This window comes from Orycteropus afer, unplaced genomic scaffold (assembly GCF_000298275.1).
Source record: "Orycteropus afer afer isolate SDZICR_OR568_19922 unplaced genomic scaffold, OryAfe1.0 scaffold00084, whole genome shotgun sequence".
Taxonomy (NCBI): Eukaryota; Metazoa; Chordata; class Mammalia; order Tubulidentata; family Orycteropodidae; genus Orycteropus; species Orycteropus afer.
The window spans coordinates 10,484,808-10,503,744 of NW_006921671.1; the positions used below are offsets into that span (position 1 = coordinate 10,484,808).

General features: G+C 37.4%; 1 protein-coding gene across 1 annotated transcript in view; it reads right to left on the minus strand.

Annotated features, from left to right (window-relative positions):
* LOC103197855 (fibroblast activation protein alpha) overlaps nt 1-18,937 on the minus strand; it is a 127,379-nt gene that overhangs the window by 21,590 nt on the left and 86,852 nt on the right. The window contains exons 13-20 of the mRNA XM_042781075.1: nt 16,794-16,898; nt 16,625-16,695; nt 14,325-14,378; nt 12,869-12,993; nt 8,098-8,145; nt 2,908-3,006; nt 2,369-2,438; nt 1,427-1,621 (exon numbers count right to left, since the gene is read on the minus strand). Of these exons, the coding sequence (XP_042637009.1) occupies nt 1,427-1,621; nt 2,369-2,438; nt 2,908-3,006; nt 8,098-8,145; nt 12,869-12,993; nt 14,325-14,378; nt 16,625-16,695; nt 16,794-16,898 (767 nt within the window). The remainder of the gene's footprint in view (nt 1-1,426; nt 1,622-2,368; nt 2,439-2,907; nt 3,007-8,097; nt 8,146-12,868; nt 12,994-14,324; nt 14,379-16,624; nt 16,696-16,793; nt 16,899-18,937) is intronic.

Sequence of the window (18,937 nt, forward strand, 5' to 3'; positions counted from 1 at the left end):
CCTTCCATGAAATAGTGTTTGATCTTCCACTGTTATGCATGTGTATACATTCATGATTGAGAGTGTTATTAGCCAGTGTGATTTTTTGTATTTATATTCTACTATTCTCCAACTAACGTGCTCTGGTGGCATAGTGGATAAAGCACTTGGCTGTTAACCAGAAGATCAGCAGTTCAAACCCACCAGCTGCTCTGCAGAAGGAAGATGTGGCAATCTACTTCTGTAAAGATTTACAGCCTCAGAAACCCATTGAGGCTCTCTATGAGTCAGAATTGACGTGATGACAATGAATTTTTTTTTTGTTTTGTTTTTTGTTTTTTGGTTTATTCAACTAAGGAACTCTGGTGGTACAATGGATAAAGCATTTGGCTGCTAACCAAAAGGTCAGTGGTTAGAACCCGTCAGTTGCTCTGTGGGACAAAGATGAGAGAGTCTGCTTCTGTAAAGACATACAGTCTTGGAAACCTTATGGGACAATTCTACTCTGTTCTATAGGGTCATTATGAGTAGGAATCAACTTGATGGTTTTATTCTCCAACTTCATCTACAGAAACCACAGAGAAATATCCAGAAGGTATCTATCTGTACCATGCTTGCAAATAAATAACAATTTTGGTGACTATTTTCTTTTTGTTTCAGTAAAAGTTGAGTGAGCCATAAATTGGAGTTGAGAATGTAGTTGGGAAGAAAGTACTTATATCATGAGTATATTTTCCTCTAAATGTTTTAGTAATATAATTTCTAGTATGCAAAATCAGTATTTTATTGTCAAATTAAAACAGGGAAGCACTGTTTCATGCTAACATAGCTGAACTTGACCACAAGTTTAAACACAAATAAAGGTCTAAGACCTAAACTCCTGAAATCTTGAGCCATTTCTCGGCTTTTGAGGTAGAACTCACATTGTTGTTGTTGTTGTTGTTGTTATGTGCCGTCGAGTTGGCCCCGACTCATAGCGACCCCTCCTTGGGTTTCCGAGGCAGTATCACTACGGAAGTAGGATTGCCCAACCTTCCTTCCGAGGAGTGGCTAGTGGGTTTGAACCACCAGCCGTCTGGTTAGCAGGCAAGTGTCTTAGCCACTATGCTACCAGAGCTCCCAGAACTCACATTACTTGAGCAAATTCTGATGCTTTGGTTTCTTGAAGATAGTCTCTAGGATGATACAAGTTGCTCTAACTTTTCTGCCAGTTGTGAGCCATAGCAATAAATGAAAGAATATGAAAATGACTTACACATCCAAACAAGCTGTAATTTATTACTATAAATCTTTAATTATTAGCTCTTTCCAATGAATAATTTTTCTTCTATTAGGCAACAACATACCTTTAAGATTAACAATAGTGTTGACCCAAATTAGGAAAATAGAACAAAAGAATTAAGTAATAAAGAATGGAGAAACCCCAAAATGATGAGGAGGTGCTCACCTGACAGCTGTAATCTGGTCCTCAACTTCATAAGTGCCCAGCTTTCGATACACTGCATACAGGAGTTTATCACCTTGGAAAGCTGTTCCTCGACCATCCACCAAGGCAATGACCATCCCTTCCTTACTTGCAAGGTAGGATATCCAACTAACAGCAAATACAGATCTTACACTCTGACTGCAGGGACCACCATACCTAAGGTGGAAAAAGAAAAATAAACCATCCAACTCTAAGATTCAACATTCTATCAGGGGCAAGCATTGCCTTAATAATTCCCAGTACATTTATGTAATAAAATTTTTATAACAATGACATTAGAATTGGCTCAATACCAAGAGGAGATCAGGCTTTTCCCAGAGGTTTGCTACAAGGAAGTTGTTTTGGGACACAGCCTCTCCTATTCCCCAAAACGGATACATCTAGGGTTGGCATTTCAAGGAATATGTGTGGGTTTTTCGTCATTTCTGCCACCTGCCACTTGCTAAAAGCAGACATAAGATATACTAAAAAAAAAAAAAAAAAAAAAGCATGGTGTTTTAAGCAAATTGTGTGTAGGTCAGCACTGATTTTGAGTGTGATTCCACTAAATGCATTCCATTCCTTTATTTCATTTCTAACTCAATTACATAAGATGTTAAAATGATTTACAATATTTTTTGGCTGCAATTTCTCTATTTCAAAGGTATTCTGACACATTCGGCAATTTGCCATACCAAGGAAATTCAACACAGCAAATGCAAGCAAGTCCATTTAAAACACAAAACTTCCTCAATCTATTTTAAATAGCCATATTTTATTTACTCTGATTAGTTGAGGAATATATAAAAACAGCACCAATATGAACTGTTACCAAGGAGAATGGTTCATTCTATCTCATAAATGTGCATTTCATCCAACATATTTTCAGTAAATTGTTTTTACACCAAAGAAAATATTACATACACTTGAATTAGCAGGGGATACTTCTTTGATCTGTCAAATTGAGGGGGAAGAATCATCTTGTACCATAAAGCTTTGAAAAAAAAAAAGAAAAATTTTCATTCCACAGTAATCCTGGCAATATTTAAAAAATAACAGTATACAACATGAAATCAATTCATAGCTAGTAAATTATTGCGACACAAGAATGTGCTTTGAATAGATTTTTTGTTACATATTCTGTGTGTACTTTATTAATGTCTAGAAATCTCAAATTAATGTTTGCTCTAAAAGCACACATTCTAAAATTAAAATTAGATAAGTACTTTTATTTTTCTTTTAAAGACAAGGGTTGAAATGGAGCTATGGAAAATAAAAGGTCTACTTTATTCACAAATATAAAAAAAAGTTAGTGAAATTAATATTGTTACAGTAAGATTGTTTTAATTAAGATCTTATAATATACTGTAGAGTTTGGACTGCAACATTAACCTTGTGTTCAAAAACAAAACAAAACAAGTATTGAATTTCATATTTATAAAGAAGTTTTTTAAAGATCTTACTAATTCCATCGACTTCAAGTTTCTTAATTTCTTCTTTTGGCAGCTGGATATTTTTTAAAGCATTTTCCAATTCCTTATTTTCTTCCAGTATCTTAATTTCTTAAAAGAATACAATGTCAATTTTTAATTAATATTGTCGATCATACTTTTCACCCAATTTCTAAAGCATGTATGAGCTTATAAAGGAGCTCTGGTGGCATAGTGGGAAAGGCATTTGGCTGCTAATCAGAAGGTCGGTGGTTCAAACCCACCAGCTGCTCCACAGGAGGAAGATGAGACAATTGACTTTCATAAAGATTTACAGCCTTGGAAACCCAAAGGAGATTTCTATGAGTCAGAATTGACTCGAAGGCAGTAAGTTTTTGTTTTTGTTTTGCTATGAGCTTATAAAAGGTATCAATTTCAGTAATTGTTCCCTAAATGATTCATATGGCATTGACACACATTTTGAGCAGAATCATAGAAGCAACTATGTTTATTCAACCACATTTTCTCATTTTCAACTGGATTTTTGCAACTTAAGTCCATGGCCTAAAGGGCTAGGTGACACTTTCTTCATCTACTGAAAAAAGTGGAAGTAAAATCTAGATTGCTGAGCCCTCAAATTTAAAATAATTCACTGAGTACTTATAAAAAGTTAATTCTTTAATTTTCAGTGTGTGAAGTCAAATATTGTTTATATGATTTTTATGTTTATTTCTTAATCTTTTTCTGTTGTATTTGATTAATACTGAACACTTTTTTTTTTGGTAATTGAATTACTGGGCATACTATTCACTCAAAAGCTTTCTGTCAGATACCTATCTTGGTAAAACAATGATACAGATGATAGATAGATAGATAGATGACAGAGAGATAGAAAAAGGAATGTGTGTGTGTATATATATATATATATATATATATATATATATATATATTAATCTTTCTGTCTTCACCTTAAAAAAACACTTTAAAAAATGCTGTTTATTCTTTAGCTCAGCTATGTTTCACACTTTAATCTTTGAAACTGAACAAATACATTGATCTGGATGTTGCAGATTGATGATATATATATAAATGGGGTTCTAGAAATAGAGAGCTTTTCATAAGCTTTTATTTTGAACTGGGATTGATACCAGTCATCTTCTAAAAGAAAAACTAGTCTTCCATATAATATGTGGCATTTGTTTTTAAAAAGAGAATCTGGATGACTTCTGAGACATGGTAATTTCTACAAAAGACATCCTGTGAACTTTTTGTTTTTGTGTCTTTTAAAAAAGTGGTCCCTGAAGATAGGGAACTGGAGGAGTGCTTGTAACTACACTGAGTTTGCCAAATCACTTCCCTTGTAACTCGCAGCTTTCATATACTTATGGCATTTTCTCCAACTTGTTATATTTAATCCTAGTACAAGTATAGATGTTTTGGGTATGAGTTGTACAAGATACATAATAAATTTCACTAACTTTGGAAAATCCATCAAGAAAGAGATACCTGTGGGTCCTGCAAAGTTAAAACCAAAGAAATGAAAGAGGCAATTCGAAATACATTAAAAAACCAAAACAATAAAAAAAAACCTCACTGCCATGGAGTTGATTTGGCCCATAGTGACCCCTCCTTGGGTTTCCAAGGCAGTATCTCCATGGAAGTAGATTGCCCAATCTTCCTTCCAAGGAGTGGCTGGTGGGTTCGAACTGCCAGCCTTCTGGTTAATATTCAAATGTCTTAGGCATTATGCCACCAGTGCTCTCAAGTACATTAGAACCAGCTTTTCATTCATTCTCCTTGACTAGATTCTGCGTGAGAAGTTGTTGTGGATTAAAGACAATCCTGTATGGAGCAAGCCTACAGAATGGCTGCATTATTTGCTTATCTATTATTTTATCACATTACTGAAAGTCAGTGACAATATGTAGATATTGTTATGTTGGTATGTCTTTGATTTCTCCATTTTGTTCCTAGCTATGGAAATTTTCTGATTCATTATTTACTGAAAGGTCAAATTTAATAATATAAAAAAAACTTTCTTAATGCTTCTATGGTGCTGGGCTACATTTTTAAGGATGATAAGTAAGTTTTGTACCTCTTGAAGCAGAAATGGAATTTTATAGGGTATGAGAAGAGTGAGAGTTGGAAATTGGGCTTCTTCTCAGCATGGCTTTACATTAGCTTTTAATCTAGAAAGGAGTGCTGTAGTTCAGATAACATCTTTTACTTTCTTTCATTCATCATTGTGTACTCAGTACCAAGCACACTGAGTACCTAGTACCTGACACATTGTATGTGCTCCATGTAATTTCTGTCTAAATCATATTAAATAAGATATATTTTTCATTAATTTAAATTATGTGAAGAATCCATGGAAGAGCTGATGAAAGAGGTCAATTAGTTAATTTTAATGAGCACCTGCAATGCTGGGTTTCCATAGCATTTGGTTCAAACACTATTTGCTATTTTCAAACTTCTAACCATGCACTACTTTCTCACACTCTGCACATGACTTTCTTCCTCTTCATAGAGAAAATGAAGCAATTTATCTAATGTCTACAGACTTTCCTAAATTACACCAATGATTTCTTCATTCTCTCCTATTACAATGTGAGAGACCAATCCCCTTAACTGTACTCTGGCCTCTATCCCTTCCCAACTTCTCCGGACCTTTCTCCTCTATGTTCTTAATTCCTTTTGGTCTCCTAATTTCTCCCATCAAAATTTAACCAGGCTAAAATATTTGTTATCTTTCAAAACCAAAATTAAAACTCCATTAATCCCTCCCAGCCATCATCCTACCTCTCCCCAGCTGTCACAGCCAGTCTTACTTAAAATATAGGGTCTTTTTATTTACTTTCTATTCAGGCCTAAGACTCCCTAGGTGATACAAATGGTTAAGCATTCAGTTGATAACCAAAAGTTTGGCAGTTCAAGCCCACTCAGAGCACCTTGAAAGAATGTCCTAGCAATTTACTTCTAGCAAATCAGCCATTGAAAACCCTATAGCACACAGTTCCACTTTAACACAAATGGGGTCCCCATGAGTCAGAATCAACTTGATGGCAACTGTAGTTTTGTTTCATTCTCTTTTGTTTTATGCAGGTCTAAATTTACTTCAATCTGGCTTCCATCCCCACTGCTCCACTGAAGCTAATCTGGCCAAAAAAAGTTAATTTTAAGATTTAGAGCAGCTCTTGATTCATTCTCTGCAGCACTGGAAACAGCTGAACACGCTATCCTTGAGATCCTTTCCTCCCCTGCCTTTCATGACTTCTTACTCTCAAAGTTGTCCTTCCCTTCTCTTCTCTCCCAATCTCCTTTACAGACTCAGTTTCTCTTTCCATTTCTTGAGTGTTGATGTTCTGTATGGTTTTATTCTAGGATCACTCTCCACCACCTCTGCTTACCCTCATTTTTGCACTCTGTTGAACTCATCCACGTCCATGACTTTCGGGACTACGCGTTTCGAAAATTGAAGACTTCCTGAGCATTATCTTCAGTCCAAATCAGATATACAGATTCAAGGGTATGCTAACTACAGGACAGCTCCTCTTGGATGTCCCATCAGTACCTCAAACTTGACTTTCAAAACAAAATTCAACACATCCTTAAAAACCTGTTCGCCACAATGAGTTCTCTCCTTCAATAAAAAAGTATCACTATCAATCCACTTGACCAAGCCAGATAATCAAGAACCATCTATCCTCCTTCATTCTCATAAATCTCAGGTTTGATGTAGTTATCATTAAGAACATGCCTGACCCCAAACTCCCAGATATGTTGCCCTTCTTCTGTATTTTCAGGCTCTGTATGTCCCCTTAGTACTTGTTATACTGTGTTGTAACTGCCTAGTCACACATTTGCATTTCCTATTCATTCTCCAGACAATGTCTAACCCAGTATCTTTTCATCTTATGAGTCGAGTGTCTGGCTTAATATGGTGGGTGCTCAAAAAAGTATTTGTTGAATGAAGGTTGCTGACACCAAATGCAATGGAAAATGGGTGAAAAACTGTAAATAAATAGAAGACTCTCTAAAACAACAGCTCTAAAACTTGTCTGGGGCATTTATTAAAAATACAGATTCCCTGGTCCAATCCAAGACCTACTGAATTGGCATCTCTGGGGTGGGACTGAGATCAGTATTTATGATCATTTTATCAGGCAAATTTCATTATCAGGCAAGTTTAGGGAATTTTGCTCTGAAAGAATTTTTGTTCAAATTGGTGAGTTAGGAAAATACAATCTGTTATTTTTGGAAAGCATTTCATTAGACACTGGGTAAAATAACTTTAAAATGAACCTAAATTCACAGTCCCAGTTCAATGTCAGTACTGTCCAGAGTTCTTAAACTGACTCTGTTTTCATCATTGGCTTATTTTCACCAATACTTGACCCACTGAGCTGCCAGCCAAACTAAACCCAAAGCCATCTCCTGACTTATCACCAAAGCTCTCCAGGGACAATAATGGGTATGAGTGCTGAAGGACGTGGCATCTGCTTGTCCCTCCTTGTCCCTGGTCTCCAACAACTCTAGTCCTATAATGTTGTTTAATAATAAATCAAAAGGTAATGGAGAACCAGGAAGAAAAGTGCTCAAGCAGTTATCCACTTGAATAACTCTGTTGAGAGAAAAAATGGTCATCTTTGAGCTGTGAACTATTTTGAACCAATATCACAAATACCGGATGGAGAAGGACTATCTTGATAGCAGTTGAAAATGGAAAGAGCCTCCAAATTTCAGGGCTTTCATATGTGGCAACAGTGTGATGTAGCTGTTAAAACAAAAACGCTAGCGCGATAGTCACCCTCTGCTCTGAACTGGAGAAGTTATATCTGGAATTTGTCTCCAGTTTGGGATGTTACAAAAAACGGAATTCTTATTTGGGAAGGAGGTTGTACTGAATGTCCTAAGTTTCCTTCCAATTCTTAAGCTCTGTGCTTTTTATAAGGCTGATTTCAGGAGACAGGATTAATCCCCCTGATATAACTTATCTGCCTTATACCTGGTTCTTATCACAAATAATTATTAAATTTCATATGTCCAGGTTTGACCCAAGGAACATCCAAATTGGTGTAATAATGATTTGTATGATAGCAGGATTCTGCCACAGTTCACTTTGTCAGTGTAGGGAAAGTGTCTTGCTTCCCCTAATGCAGTATCACAGGGCACTCAGAATTTCTTTAGACAAGACAACAGCAAGCAAGAGAGAGTACCTACCTTGATCAGTGCGGCCATCGTGAATGGTTGAAATGGGGAGCCCTGGGCCTGTGCACAGGATAAGAACAAAAACATGGCTTATTTTCAAAATAATACTTAGTTTTCAACAAGAACTGCTGACTTGTGATTAGTATCAAGCTCACATACATCTATTAAGCATGTAGCTGATTTTTTTCACACTGGTTTTTCTCATAGAGAAGTAAACTTCCCCTTTTATTTTACATTTAAACAACATGTGAGATCAGAGCTCAATCAAAGAACAGATATAAGAGCTATGCTACCTGCACACTCTTCCAAGAGTGATGCTGAATGTTGTCGTTGTTGTTGTTATGTGCCGTCGAGTCGGACCTGACTCACAGCAACCCCTCCTTGGGTTTCCAAGGCAGTATCTCTACGGAAGTAGATTGCCCCATCTTCCCTCCGAGGAGTGGCTGGTGAGTTTGAACCACCAGCCTTCTGGTTAGCAGTCAGTGCCTTAGGCACTACGCTACCAGAGTTCCTGATGCTGAATGTTGTTGTTGTTGTTATTTGCCGTCGAGTCGGCCCCGACTCATAGCGACCCCTCCTTGGGTTTCCGAGGCAGTATCACTACGGAAGTAGGATTGCCCAACCTTAGTTAGATCTAATTATACAAATGGACTCATTAAGCAGGAGTGGCAAATGGCCTGGGAAGGTGCTATGCTGTATTGTGGTAGTTTTAGTTGTGTCTTTATTATCAAATAAACTTCACCAGTACCCAGGATGTATTTTTAACTTGGACTTCTGGTTTAAAGTTCAGTATATTTGGGTGGGTAAAATCGAATATCTTTTATTTCACATAACTAATAGGTGCAGCTAGCACCCACAAGTAAGTCTGTCATACTGTTGTGGCATGTGTGTTTCTATGATGCTGGAAGCTATGCCAGTGTTATTCAAATACCATTAGGGTCACCCATGGTAGACAGGTGCTAGCAGAGCTTCTAGACTAAGACAGACCAAACCCTGGTGATCTACTTCTGAAATCAGTCAATGAAAACTTTATGTTATTCCAACAGAAACGTTGTTCAACATAGTGTTGAAAGATGCAAATGTGTAATGATCATGAAGACGATGAAGGACCAGGCAACTTTTTGTTCTGTTATACTTAAGGTCACCATGAGTTAGAGCCAACTTGATGGCAACTAACAACAACGATATATGCAGAAATAAATTCACATGGAATACTTTTCTTGTTCAAATATGCTGTGGGAGGTCACGTTCCCCAAAGAACACATCCAGATGGAGGTTTGTGTACTGGTAATTTCTGGGGCAGTGCTGTTGGGCTGACCAATTGTGGGGGTAGGGAGGAGAGATGAGGCAGAGACAGAAGGTGGGCTGCAGGGCAGTCACAAGAAAGAACGTAACCTATCTCATGGGGAGCTCTGGAGCTGGAGTAGCCTTACAGAGCTGTCTCAAATTGAAGCAACATGACAGACTTTCATACTCTAGCCTGGAGTAGTCATTGGTTGCGGCCTGGGGCAAGGGCAAACTCTAGAGACGGGACTCAGCTATGAGCTGTCAGTCACCAGTTCTCTCAGAAGCTAGGGAAATGAGTGATTGAGGCCTGAAGGTGTGGTTTCTGGGTGGCACATCAGTATCTATAACATATTCCAATACAGAATTCAGATTCTTTGTGTTGAAACTGTTCCTTTTAATGGTGTCTACAAATAATTAAATCACTTACTTGAACTGTAAAATAAATTAATACCTGGAAATATACTTTTAAAGGATAAATCCATTCAAGTAGTTAGAGTTAAAAGCAACAAGCATGGCAGTTAGAGGTGGAAGTTCACTTGACATTCTGATGCTTTGATGCTTCCTTCTACAAGGAGGGAGTATTTCAGAGTAACCCACATGGTGGCACATAAACAAGGAAGAAGTGAGCTCTGGGAAAAGACTTGGGTATGAGAACTCTTTCTGTCTTTCTCCTGGAATTTTTCTGCCTGCAGTGCTGACAATGTCACACACCATAAGGGAACCACATGACTGCCTACTTGTACCCATGTTTGCATAATCCTAATTCTGGGACACAATTTTAGGAAGCCGTGGACTTTAGCCACTTTTTCCAATGAGTCTTTACTGGTAAAAAAGCTAACACTTCCACATTTTGATCTACATCTGCTTGACTCCTCAGCCTAGCTTAATCAGTTTCAAAGTTGGGATGGGGGAGAAGGTATTATTTAGTAGGATCTCTCAAAAAACAACAGTTCTTAATTGTAGAGTCTCAGAATTTTAAGGAATTTAATTGAAACTATTTTAATTCAAAGTTATTTTTCTTCGAAGTTATTGAAAAGGAGCAGTATACATACTATTTTTTGGTTCAGAATGTAAGGAAATGAGACATGAGTCTAAATTTCCAAATCTTTAGTCAATCAACATCCACCCTGTTGAATTTTCATGGCTGTGCAGTTCCGGTATTGACAATTGACCTATCTTTATTCCACAAGGTATGGGGCATATCATTGACTAATTGCCCATCACACAAATGACCTTGGGTGTGGTCCTGGTGGAAAAGCATAAATTACCTAGATTTCTTCTTTTGTATTGCTTTTGTTCCATCAGCATCATCAATATGATTTTACCTGGTTTATTCCTATAATTGGGGATTTACTCACCACCACCTCGGCAGAGTTTAAAGTTACATAATGAGGCTTTACTCTTAGTCCTAAAGGGAAAGATTTCAAGGTTTTTCCTATGATGGCGGAGTGACTCATTTTACTGGAGCTTCAAAAACACCAGATGATGTGGGGCTTCCCACACAGTATATTTTTTGCTAAATGGGAAATTACCATACTGCCGAAGAAGAGTGAGTGGTGGAAAAGTCAGGCGATTCAAGTTCTAGAAAGGATTCTTCCACCAACTTTGGATACGAGTATGATCGTTGAGTCCTTGGCTCTTCAGTAAGCACTTAAGGCTCAAGCAGATACAGAGGAGGCCAAAGTGATAAAAAATATGATGTAATGTAATAAGAATGTTAAAGAATTATTCAAATGCAGAATGCACAGAAATACAAATGTGCATATATATTAGTGTAGGGTCACTAATGCCTTTGTCATCATACATATCAGCATAAAATTAGGTTTGTTTGTTTTACATGTACAATTCAATGACATTAATTACATTTGTTATGTTGTGCAACCATCCATAATACTATGCATTTCCAAATTTGTCTATCTGGGTGTGGCAGCTGACTGCCCGAGGCCCTGAGGCCATCCCCGGGGGCCCCAAATTTGTCTATCTGGAGTGAGTTTTTTGCTGGACTTTGTGAAAGGCTGTGATCCTTTGATATCCTCTAGCATCTATGCTCATTTGAAAATGTTGACTTTCTTATGTATTAGCCATTCTTCTTGGTCTTGAAAACAAAGATTAAAGAAATCAGCTCCTGCCTTCCAGGAGAGAAGAAATAAACAGGTAACTCAGAGTGGTAAGTTCAGTGATGCTATACACCTGGCATACAAGCTTTCAATACATGCTGAATTAATACATAGCTCGGGTTGAACAACATTGCACATAATTTAATGTGTACCTTTAAATGCCATACTCACAATCTGCACATATGGTCATGAATGATAATCTCTTAACATTTCAAAGATGTCTCTGACCAAACATTTTGTGAACATGTTATATCAAAATGACATCTTGGGCTATCTTGAAAAGAGCATTGGGGTCAAAATGCTTATTAATTTCTATACAGTCAAATGTGCTGTGGCTGATGTTCTGGGCCAGGTGACTGGATAAGGGGAGCAGTATGTCAGGGTGGCCTTTGTTCAGGGAAGTAAAGGGAGTTTTGGGGGCTCTGTCACAGAGCAGGGATCTCAAACTAGTCTGAGATTCTGTTTGTTCCCTAATCCTCTTGCCCCTTAGAAGAGAATATGTGCGTAGCTTCCTTTATGTCTACATAATGAAAGTAATAATGGTAGCATCATCATTAAGTTGTTGTAAGGACATAAATAATATTAAAGCATGTGGCATAGTGCCTAAGGCATCTGACCACTAAGCAGTTTAAACCCACCAGCCACTCCTCAGAAGGAAGATTGAGCAATCTACTTCCGTAGAGACACTGCCTCTGAAACCCAGGGAGGGATCGTTATGAGTCCAATTGATTCGACAACAGTGAGTTTTTTTTTTTTTTTTTTATACCTTCCTTTTAACTTTCCCTTTAAGTCCCTATGTGGTGCCAATAGTCAATGCTATTGGCTCCTGACTGTGAGGTTGGCAGTTTGAGCCCACTCAAAGGCACCTTAGAAGAAAGGCCTTGTGATCTACTTCTGAAACATCAGCCATTAGAAGCTCTATGGAGCATAGTTCTACTCTGACACACATGGTACGAATAAACTTGAGAGCAACTTTTTAAAAATCTTCCTTTCATTTTTTCTTCTTTTTTTCTTGTAAGAATTAGATGAAATAATGTAGACAATTAGTAACCATTGCCATCAAATTGATACTGGCTTATGATGAACTCATAGGCATCAGACTAGAACTGTGTTCAACAGGCTTTTCAATGGCTGATTTTTCAGAAGTAGCTCTTCAGGCCTTTCTTCTGAGGTGCTTCTGTGTGGACTCAAACCCCCAACCTTTTGGTCAGCAACTGAGCATATCAGCTGTTCGCACCACTCAGACACTCTACATGTAGGCAAAGATCCCTACAAATATTAAGTGCTCAATAACCAGCAGCTATGAGTCAGATGTTGGTGATGAAGATAATGACAGTGGCAGTGGGGACAGTAGTGCTTGCGTTAGGTTTGTTACCTACCATAGCAGACAAGTGCATAGTACTTGGCGTAGTCGCTGAAACTTGCTGTGTAGTATTGGCACCTGTCTTTCCTCAGATGGCAAGTAATGCACTTCTTGCTTGGAGGATAGCTTCCAATGCTAATTCTAGAGGAAAATGAAAATAACACCAAGCAGAAATTTTGAAATTGTGTTTGTCACTGTATTACTACTCTATGTAAAATGACTAATTTACCTATTTATCAAACCCACTCAAATTTTCTGTTGCCAATGTCATTTATAATAAAGGGTAATCACAGTATTTTGATGCAGCCGGATTTTTGATCCATCTTTGCCTGAATAGGCACAAATCTCAAGGGAGAAGCTGTCTGTGGTTTCCCTGGGATGGGAGACAAATCTAAAGCTCAATGGGAATGAATGTATCACTTCCCATGAATCTCCTGCACTTTACTGGGTGCTAGGAAATTCACAGCTCTGTCTTCGCACCTCTCTTTTGTACCCCATAGCAAAATATAAGGGAAATCTGACATATCATCAAGAAAGGGGTCCCTTTTCTTATTATATATCCGGAAGGGGAAATTAATAATGAGTATAAGCAATTGTGAAATAAGAGATCCTGGTTGTGTACATACTGTGCCCTCCATTCATCCCAGTGTGAAGTTAGGATTCAAGGAAGCTCAGCCCAGGTAGGGGTGCTTCCTCTGCATATTCATACACAACTCAATCTGTGGCTTCCTCATTGGTCCCCCATTTTTCATAGCAAAGCTCTTTCTGTGGTTCTTGAGCTGGGTTATTGGCTTTAATGTATATATTTCTGGGCTTCACTCCAAACCCACAGAATCAAATCTCATTTTGGGGAGACTAGGAAGTCCCTGGGTGGGCAAAGAGTTGATGTGTTCAGCTGTTAACTGAAGGATTGGAGGTTTGAGTCCATCCAGCCACCTTGGAAGAAAGGCCTGGAGACCTATTACAAAACCAAAAACCCACTGCCATCAAGCTGATACCAACTCATAGTGACCCCCCACTGGGTCTCCAAGCTGCAAATCTGTATGGAAGCAGACTGCTTCATCTTTCTTCCACAAAGTGGCTGGTGGGTTCAAGCCTCCGGTGTTTGGGTTAACAGACAAATGTCTTAACCACTATACCACCAGAGCTCCTTGGAGACCTACTACAAAAGATACTTAGTAAATACATGCTAAATGAATGAATATGTTCAGTTGCCTCTAAGTTTGTTTGAGCTATCATGTACCCTTGGCTTTTCCTTTTGAAAACAAACATTTTGAGATGGGTCATGGTTTCAGGTATAAATTTTTATACTGAAGTGGTATATAACATCATTTGAATGTTTATCTTAACTCAAAAATGATTTTTATTACCTTTTAGGCTTTTTAAAATAGTGTATATCTCCTGTGAACTCTGACATATTTTTATTAAAATATCAATTTATAAAAATAAGAGAATGAATTGACATGAATTACCTGTAGATATTTCTTCTTCCAGGATAGCCTTCAAATTCATTGCTAGAATAAAACCTGAAAATATATTCAGAAATTATTAAATAAGCATTGGTGATTAAATGATAAAGCCAAATCCTTTACCGTTGAGTTGATTCTGAACCTTAGTGAGCCTATAGGACAGAGTAGAACTGCCCCGATAGGGTTTCCAAGGCCGTAAATCTTAACAGAAGCAGACTGCCACATCTTTCTCCCTCACAGTTACTGGTGGGTTCAAACTGCTGGCTTTTCGGTTACCACTCAATTGCTTAACAACTGTGCCACCAGGTTTCTGATTAATGATAGAACTGTTAATATTAACAATTATTTTCCTTTTGAAAACAAACATTTTGAGCTGGCCAACATGTTCTAGGTGAATATTTTTATACTGATGCTGTATACAACATCTTTTGAATGTTCTATCTTGAGGTGTGAAAGATTTTTTTATTATATTCCAGGCAAAGCCAACTTAGTTATATTATTTCCAATCTCCCCTGAGTTCATCTAAATATCACAAAGTAACTGAGTTTTTTTTTTTTTTTTTTTTTTTTTTTTAGACATAGCATAATAGAGTACGAAAGGTTTAAATAATAAAAGTTTGGTTACCAATTTTTAATTCTCAGAACTATTGGATAAAGTCCAGGCACTACTTCCTCACTGTCATAAAACCTTGTAATTCCAAGGAAAAGGAAAAGGCAATGTAATACAATTCATTCTGAGCATTAAATTTATCTTCTGAACTATTATCTTCCTACATGTCTTTACTATTTCACATGACTCTGATCATCACTTTCACTTGCCTTTCCCACATCAGCTCAAACTTCCTGTGACTAAAACTACTCAATCTCTCTTGTTATGTTTCAAAGGTTCCCAATTCTCTTCATCTCTAAAACTTGCAACAAAGTCCACTTTCTCTCCTTCCTTTCCTTTGTCGTCAGATCCAACCTTATTTAGGTCCTCATACAGAGCTCTGGTGGTGTAGTGAGTAAAGCATTTGGCTGCTCACCAGAAGGTTGGCAGCTTAAACCCACCAGTTGCTCCTTGGGAGGAAGATGAAGCCTTGGGAGGAAGATGAAGCGATTTACTTCCATGAAGATTTACAGCCTGGGAAACCCAACAGGGATCACTATGAGTCATAATCGACTCGATTGCAGTGGGTTTTTTTTTTTTTTTTTAGGTTTTTGAGCCCCCATGCTGTATTTACCATCTATTCCTTCCTGTCTTCCATTCAATGGGTATTTTTTTTAGCTCTTGCTCTGTGTCAGGCAGTAGGCTAAGTACCAAAGATGTGAAAAAAGAAGGCATAGCTTTGCCCTCAAAGATCTACATTTCATTGTTATTCCAGTGCAGGCCTCTATAACCTCAAGCCTAGATTATGAGCATTGCTGAGTTTACCTGCCTGCAGTCTTCTTCTGTCTTTAAAACATATTATGCCTGACATTACTCAAGTGACTTCAATGGCTGCTTAACATAATCTCCAAACTCTTTTGTTCACCATTCAAAGGATCCCATAGATTGGCAATAGGTTTCTGACAGGTTTTCTTCCAGTTACCCTGACCAAATCATCTCAGATTCCATCCTAGAATCTCAGCAAATGGTGGGTAGATCATGGGCATTAAGAGAGTACCTCTGAATTTAGATTATTAGAGATAAAGGGAAGGAACTGTATATTCTTGATTAGAGAAGTTTAATCATAAATGATTACTTTAAGATGGTTCTTTGTGTACAACTGACTAAAAAAGGCCATAACAGAAAGAAAAAAGTCTGGTGTTGAGATTAACAATCATAGTCTTAGAGTTAATGTGTTCTGCGTTTGAATGCTAGTTCTACCACTAACTAACTGTATGGCCTTGGCTAGTTAATTCAATTTTATGGGTATTAGTTTTCTCATCTATAAACCCTGGATAATCATTTCTACTTCACGGTATCTGGAGCACAGTAATTCTCAATAAATGATATATGTAGATAGTAATTTTATACTTACATAATAGTGAAGAGTTATAAAAGAATTTCCATATGTAAGTGCTAAAAAGTAAAGTTTGACTATAAAACCAGTTATTATTTTAAAGAGTTTATTCTCTGTATATAAGAAGAAAAATGAACACCTACGAAATATTCTTTCCAAAAGAAAGACTGATTATTAAAGAATCTGCCATTTTAATGAAATCACATTAAACTATAGAGTGACAAACAAAAATACTCTGAAGCCAAAGAGATGGTGCAGTATCATTTGCACGTCCATCAGTGCCTATTAAAACCTGAATGGTATATTGTGCAATACTTACAGTGAATCCTGTGTTACTCTGAATATATATATGGCCTCCCACTTGCCACTTGTAATTTGAATAGCATTTTCCTATAAAAAGACAAACATTATGTTGTGTGAAGCTCAGCGTTATTTGAGCAACCTCAAGTGAATGATCTTTGAGGAGATAAAACTTGGAACGAACATACCACAGTATCTTTGATATAGTGAATATGTTTGTAGCCATCCTTGTCACTAAATATTTTGTAGTATGAAATGGCATCATAGCTGAAAACTGGTGTTGAAACAAAGAACTGAAAGAAATTAACAGAGGTTATGTTCAAAAGACAAACTGAACTGGAATTAGAGTTAGTTATATTTAAAAAGCAAAGTAACATTATATTTATAAGAATCAAAATGTCTTGCCTCTCTCACCTTCCACTACTTACTTCTGAAATTTCATTTTTTTCAGATTAACAGTTTTATCTAGTTACTCTACTGGGCATTTGTGCATTCTGACCACTGCTCAATGGCTACTGCATATCTCTGGATTTAAAATGTTTGATTTGATTGAATTTCTATGCTTTGAGATTATGTTGAAAGAATCAGAAATGAATGTTGATATCAAATCAAGTCATACTTTGAAATTTTAATATTTGACCAAAGTGTGATTCTCATTAAGGTTTATAACCTCTTGAATTCTCAATTTATCTGATGCAAAGCCTCTAATACCAATAATACGATAAAGACATTTTAAAAATAATCACCTGGAATCACAGTTTTTAATGGGAAGAGGGGGGCTCTGAATGCTGAGACAAAATTATTTTAAAAGGAGAGTTTAATTCTGAGCTCAGAGCAGATCTCACTGCCCTTTTTTGACCTCTCCCAGTGTCCACTGAAAACCCACAATGAACCACCTAATGAGCAATGAACCAAGTAGTCCAGGGCACTCAGCTCCAGTGAGCCCTGGGACACAGCAAGCTGCTTTTCACTATCCTGAGTGGTATAGAATGGAAATCCTGCAGAAGTTCTCACAACAAATTAAAACCAGTAGTTTCTCCCATTAAATAATATATCAACTAGTTTTATGTTTGCTGACTTCTTTCTTTCCTGGTCACCCAGTGACCTATAACAGAAAAGGTAGTAAAGTGGTGAGACAACAGCAGGAGGCCATTCATGCAGAATAAATAATCACAACCCAGCTGTCCCTCCTGGGTGTCCCTCCACATGACAGTGAGTCAAGGCCTTCATTTCCTTTAGAGCTACACCACACAAGAATGAATAACCCTAAAACTACCAGCTGCAAATACCTAGCTTTCTGCGATCCTATAATATGAGGTAATCATATTATTATATTTGGGCCTGTCTTTGAGCAGGAAGAGAACAGGAGAGGTCATTGTAGATCTCTTTCCTGATGACCCTTCATGTACTCTAATAATTATTGCCTTTGTGAACAAATTAAATTGATTATTTCCCTTAAAATGAATATGAATGCATAATATTAAAATGCAACTTATTTACTCTGGTGTCTGTAGTGGATGGAATAGTGACCTCAGAAATTCATGTCTACCTGTGACCTCAGAATGCAGACGTATTTGGAAATAGGGGCTTTGGAGATGAAATCAAGGCAAGGATCAAGATAAGATCATACTAGATTAGGGTGGGCTCTACATCCAATGACTGATGTCCTCATAAGAAGGGGACAAAACACAGAGAGACACACAGAGACACAGAAAAGAGGGCCACACAAACATGAAAGCAGAGATTGGAGTGACACAGCTACAAGTCAAAACACTAGGATCATTGGGAGCCACCAGAAACTGAAAGAGGCAAGGGAAGAGTCTCCCTTAGAGCCATAAGAGGGAGAATGGCCCCACTGAGATCTTGATTTTGGACTTCCAGCTTCCAGAACTGTGAGAGAATAAATTTCTGTTTTAAGCCACCCAGTCTGTGGTAATTTGTTAGGACTGTCCTAAGAAACTAATACAATGTCCCGAGTTTCATCACATTGGCATAGAAGAGATAAATCTTTAACAAAATGAAAAATAAAATAATGAGAAAATTTCATCTCCTCACATGAACTCCTCCTTAGTTGCGTTAATGACCAGCCTACTAGGATTCTGTGTATTGAAATGAATGGCTCTACATAGAACTGAGGCAAAATTGAGAACTAAGTGGGCCAGGATAGTAGACTTTGATTTACAATTTTGTATATGGAATGTCATTAGTATAGATCTTTGACAGTGTTGTTCTTTGATTTGATGAAATACTTACTAACAACCTCTTTAGGAGCTCTGGTAACATAGTGCCTAAGGCATTTGACTGCTAACCAGAAGGCTGGCAGTTCAAACCC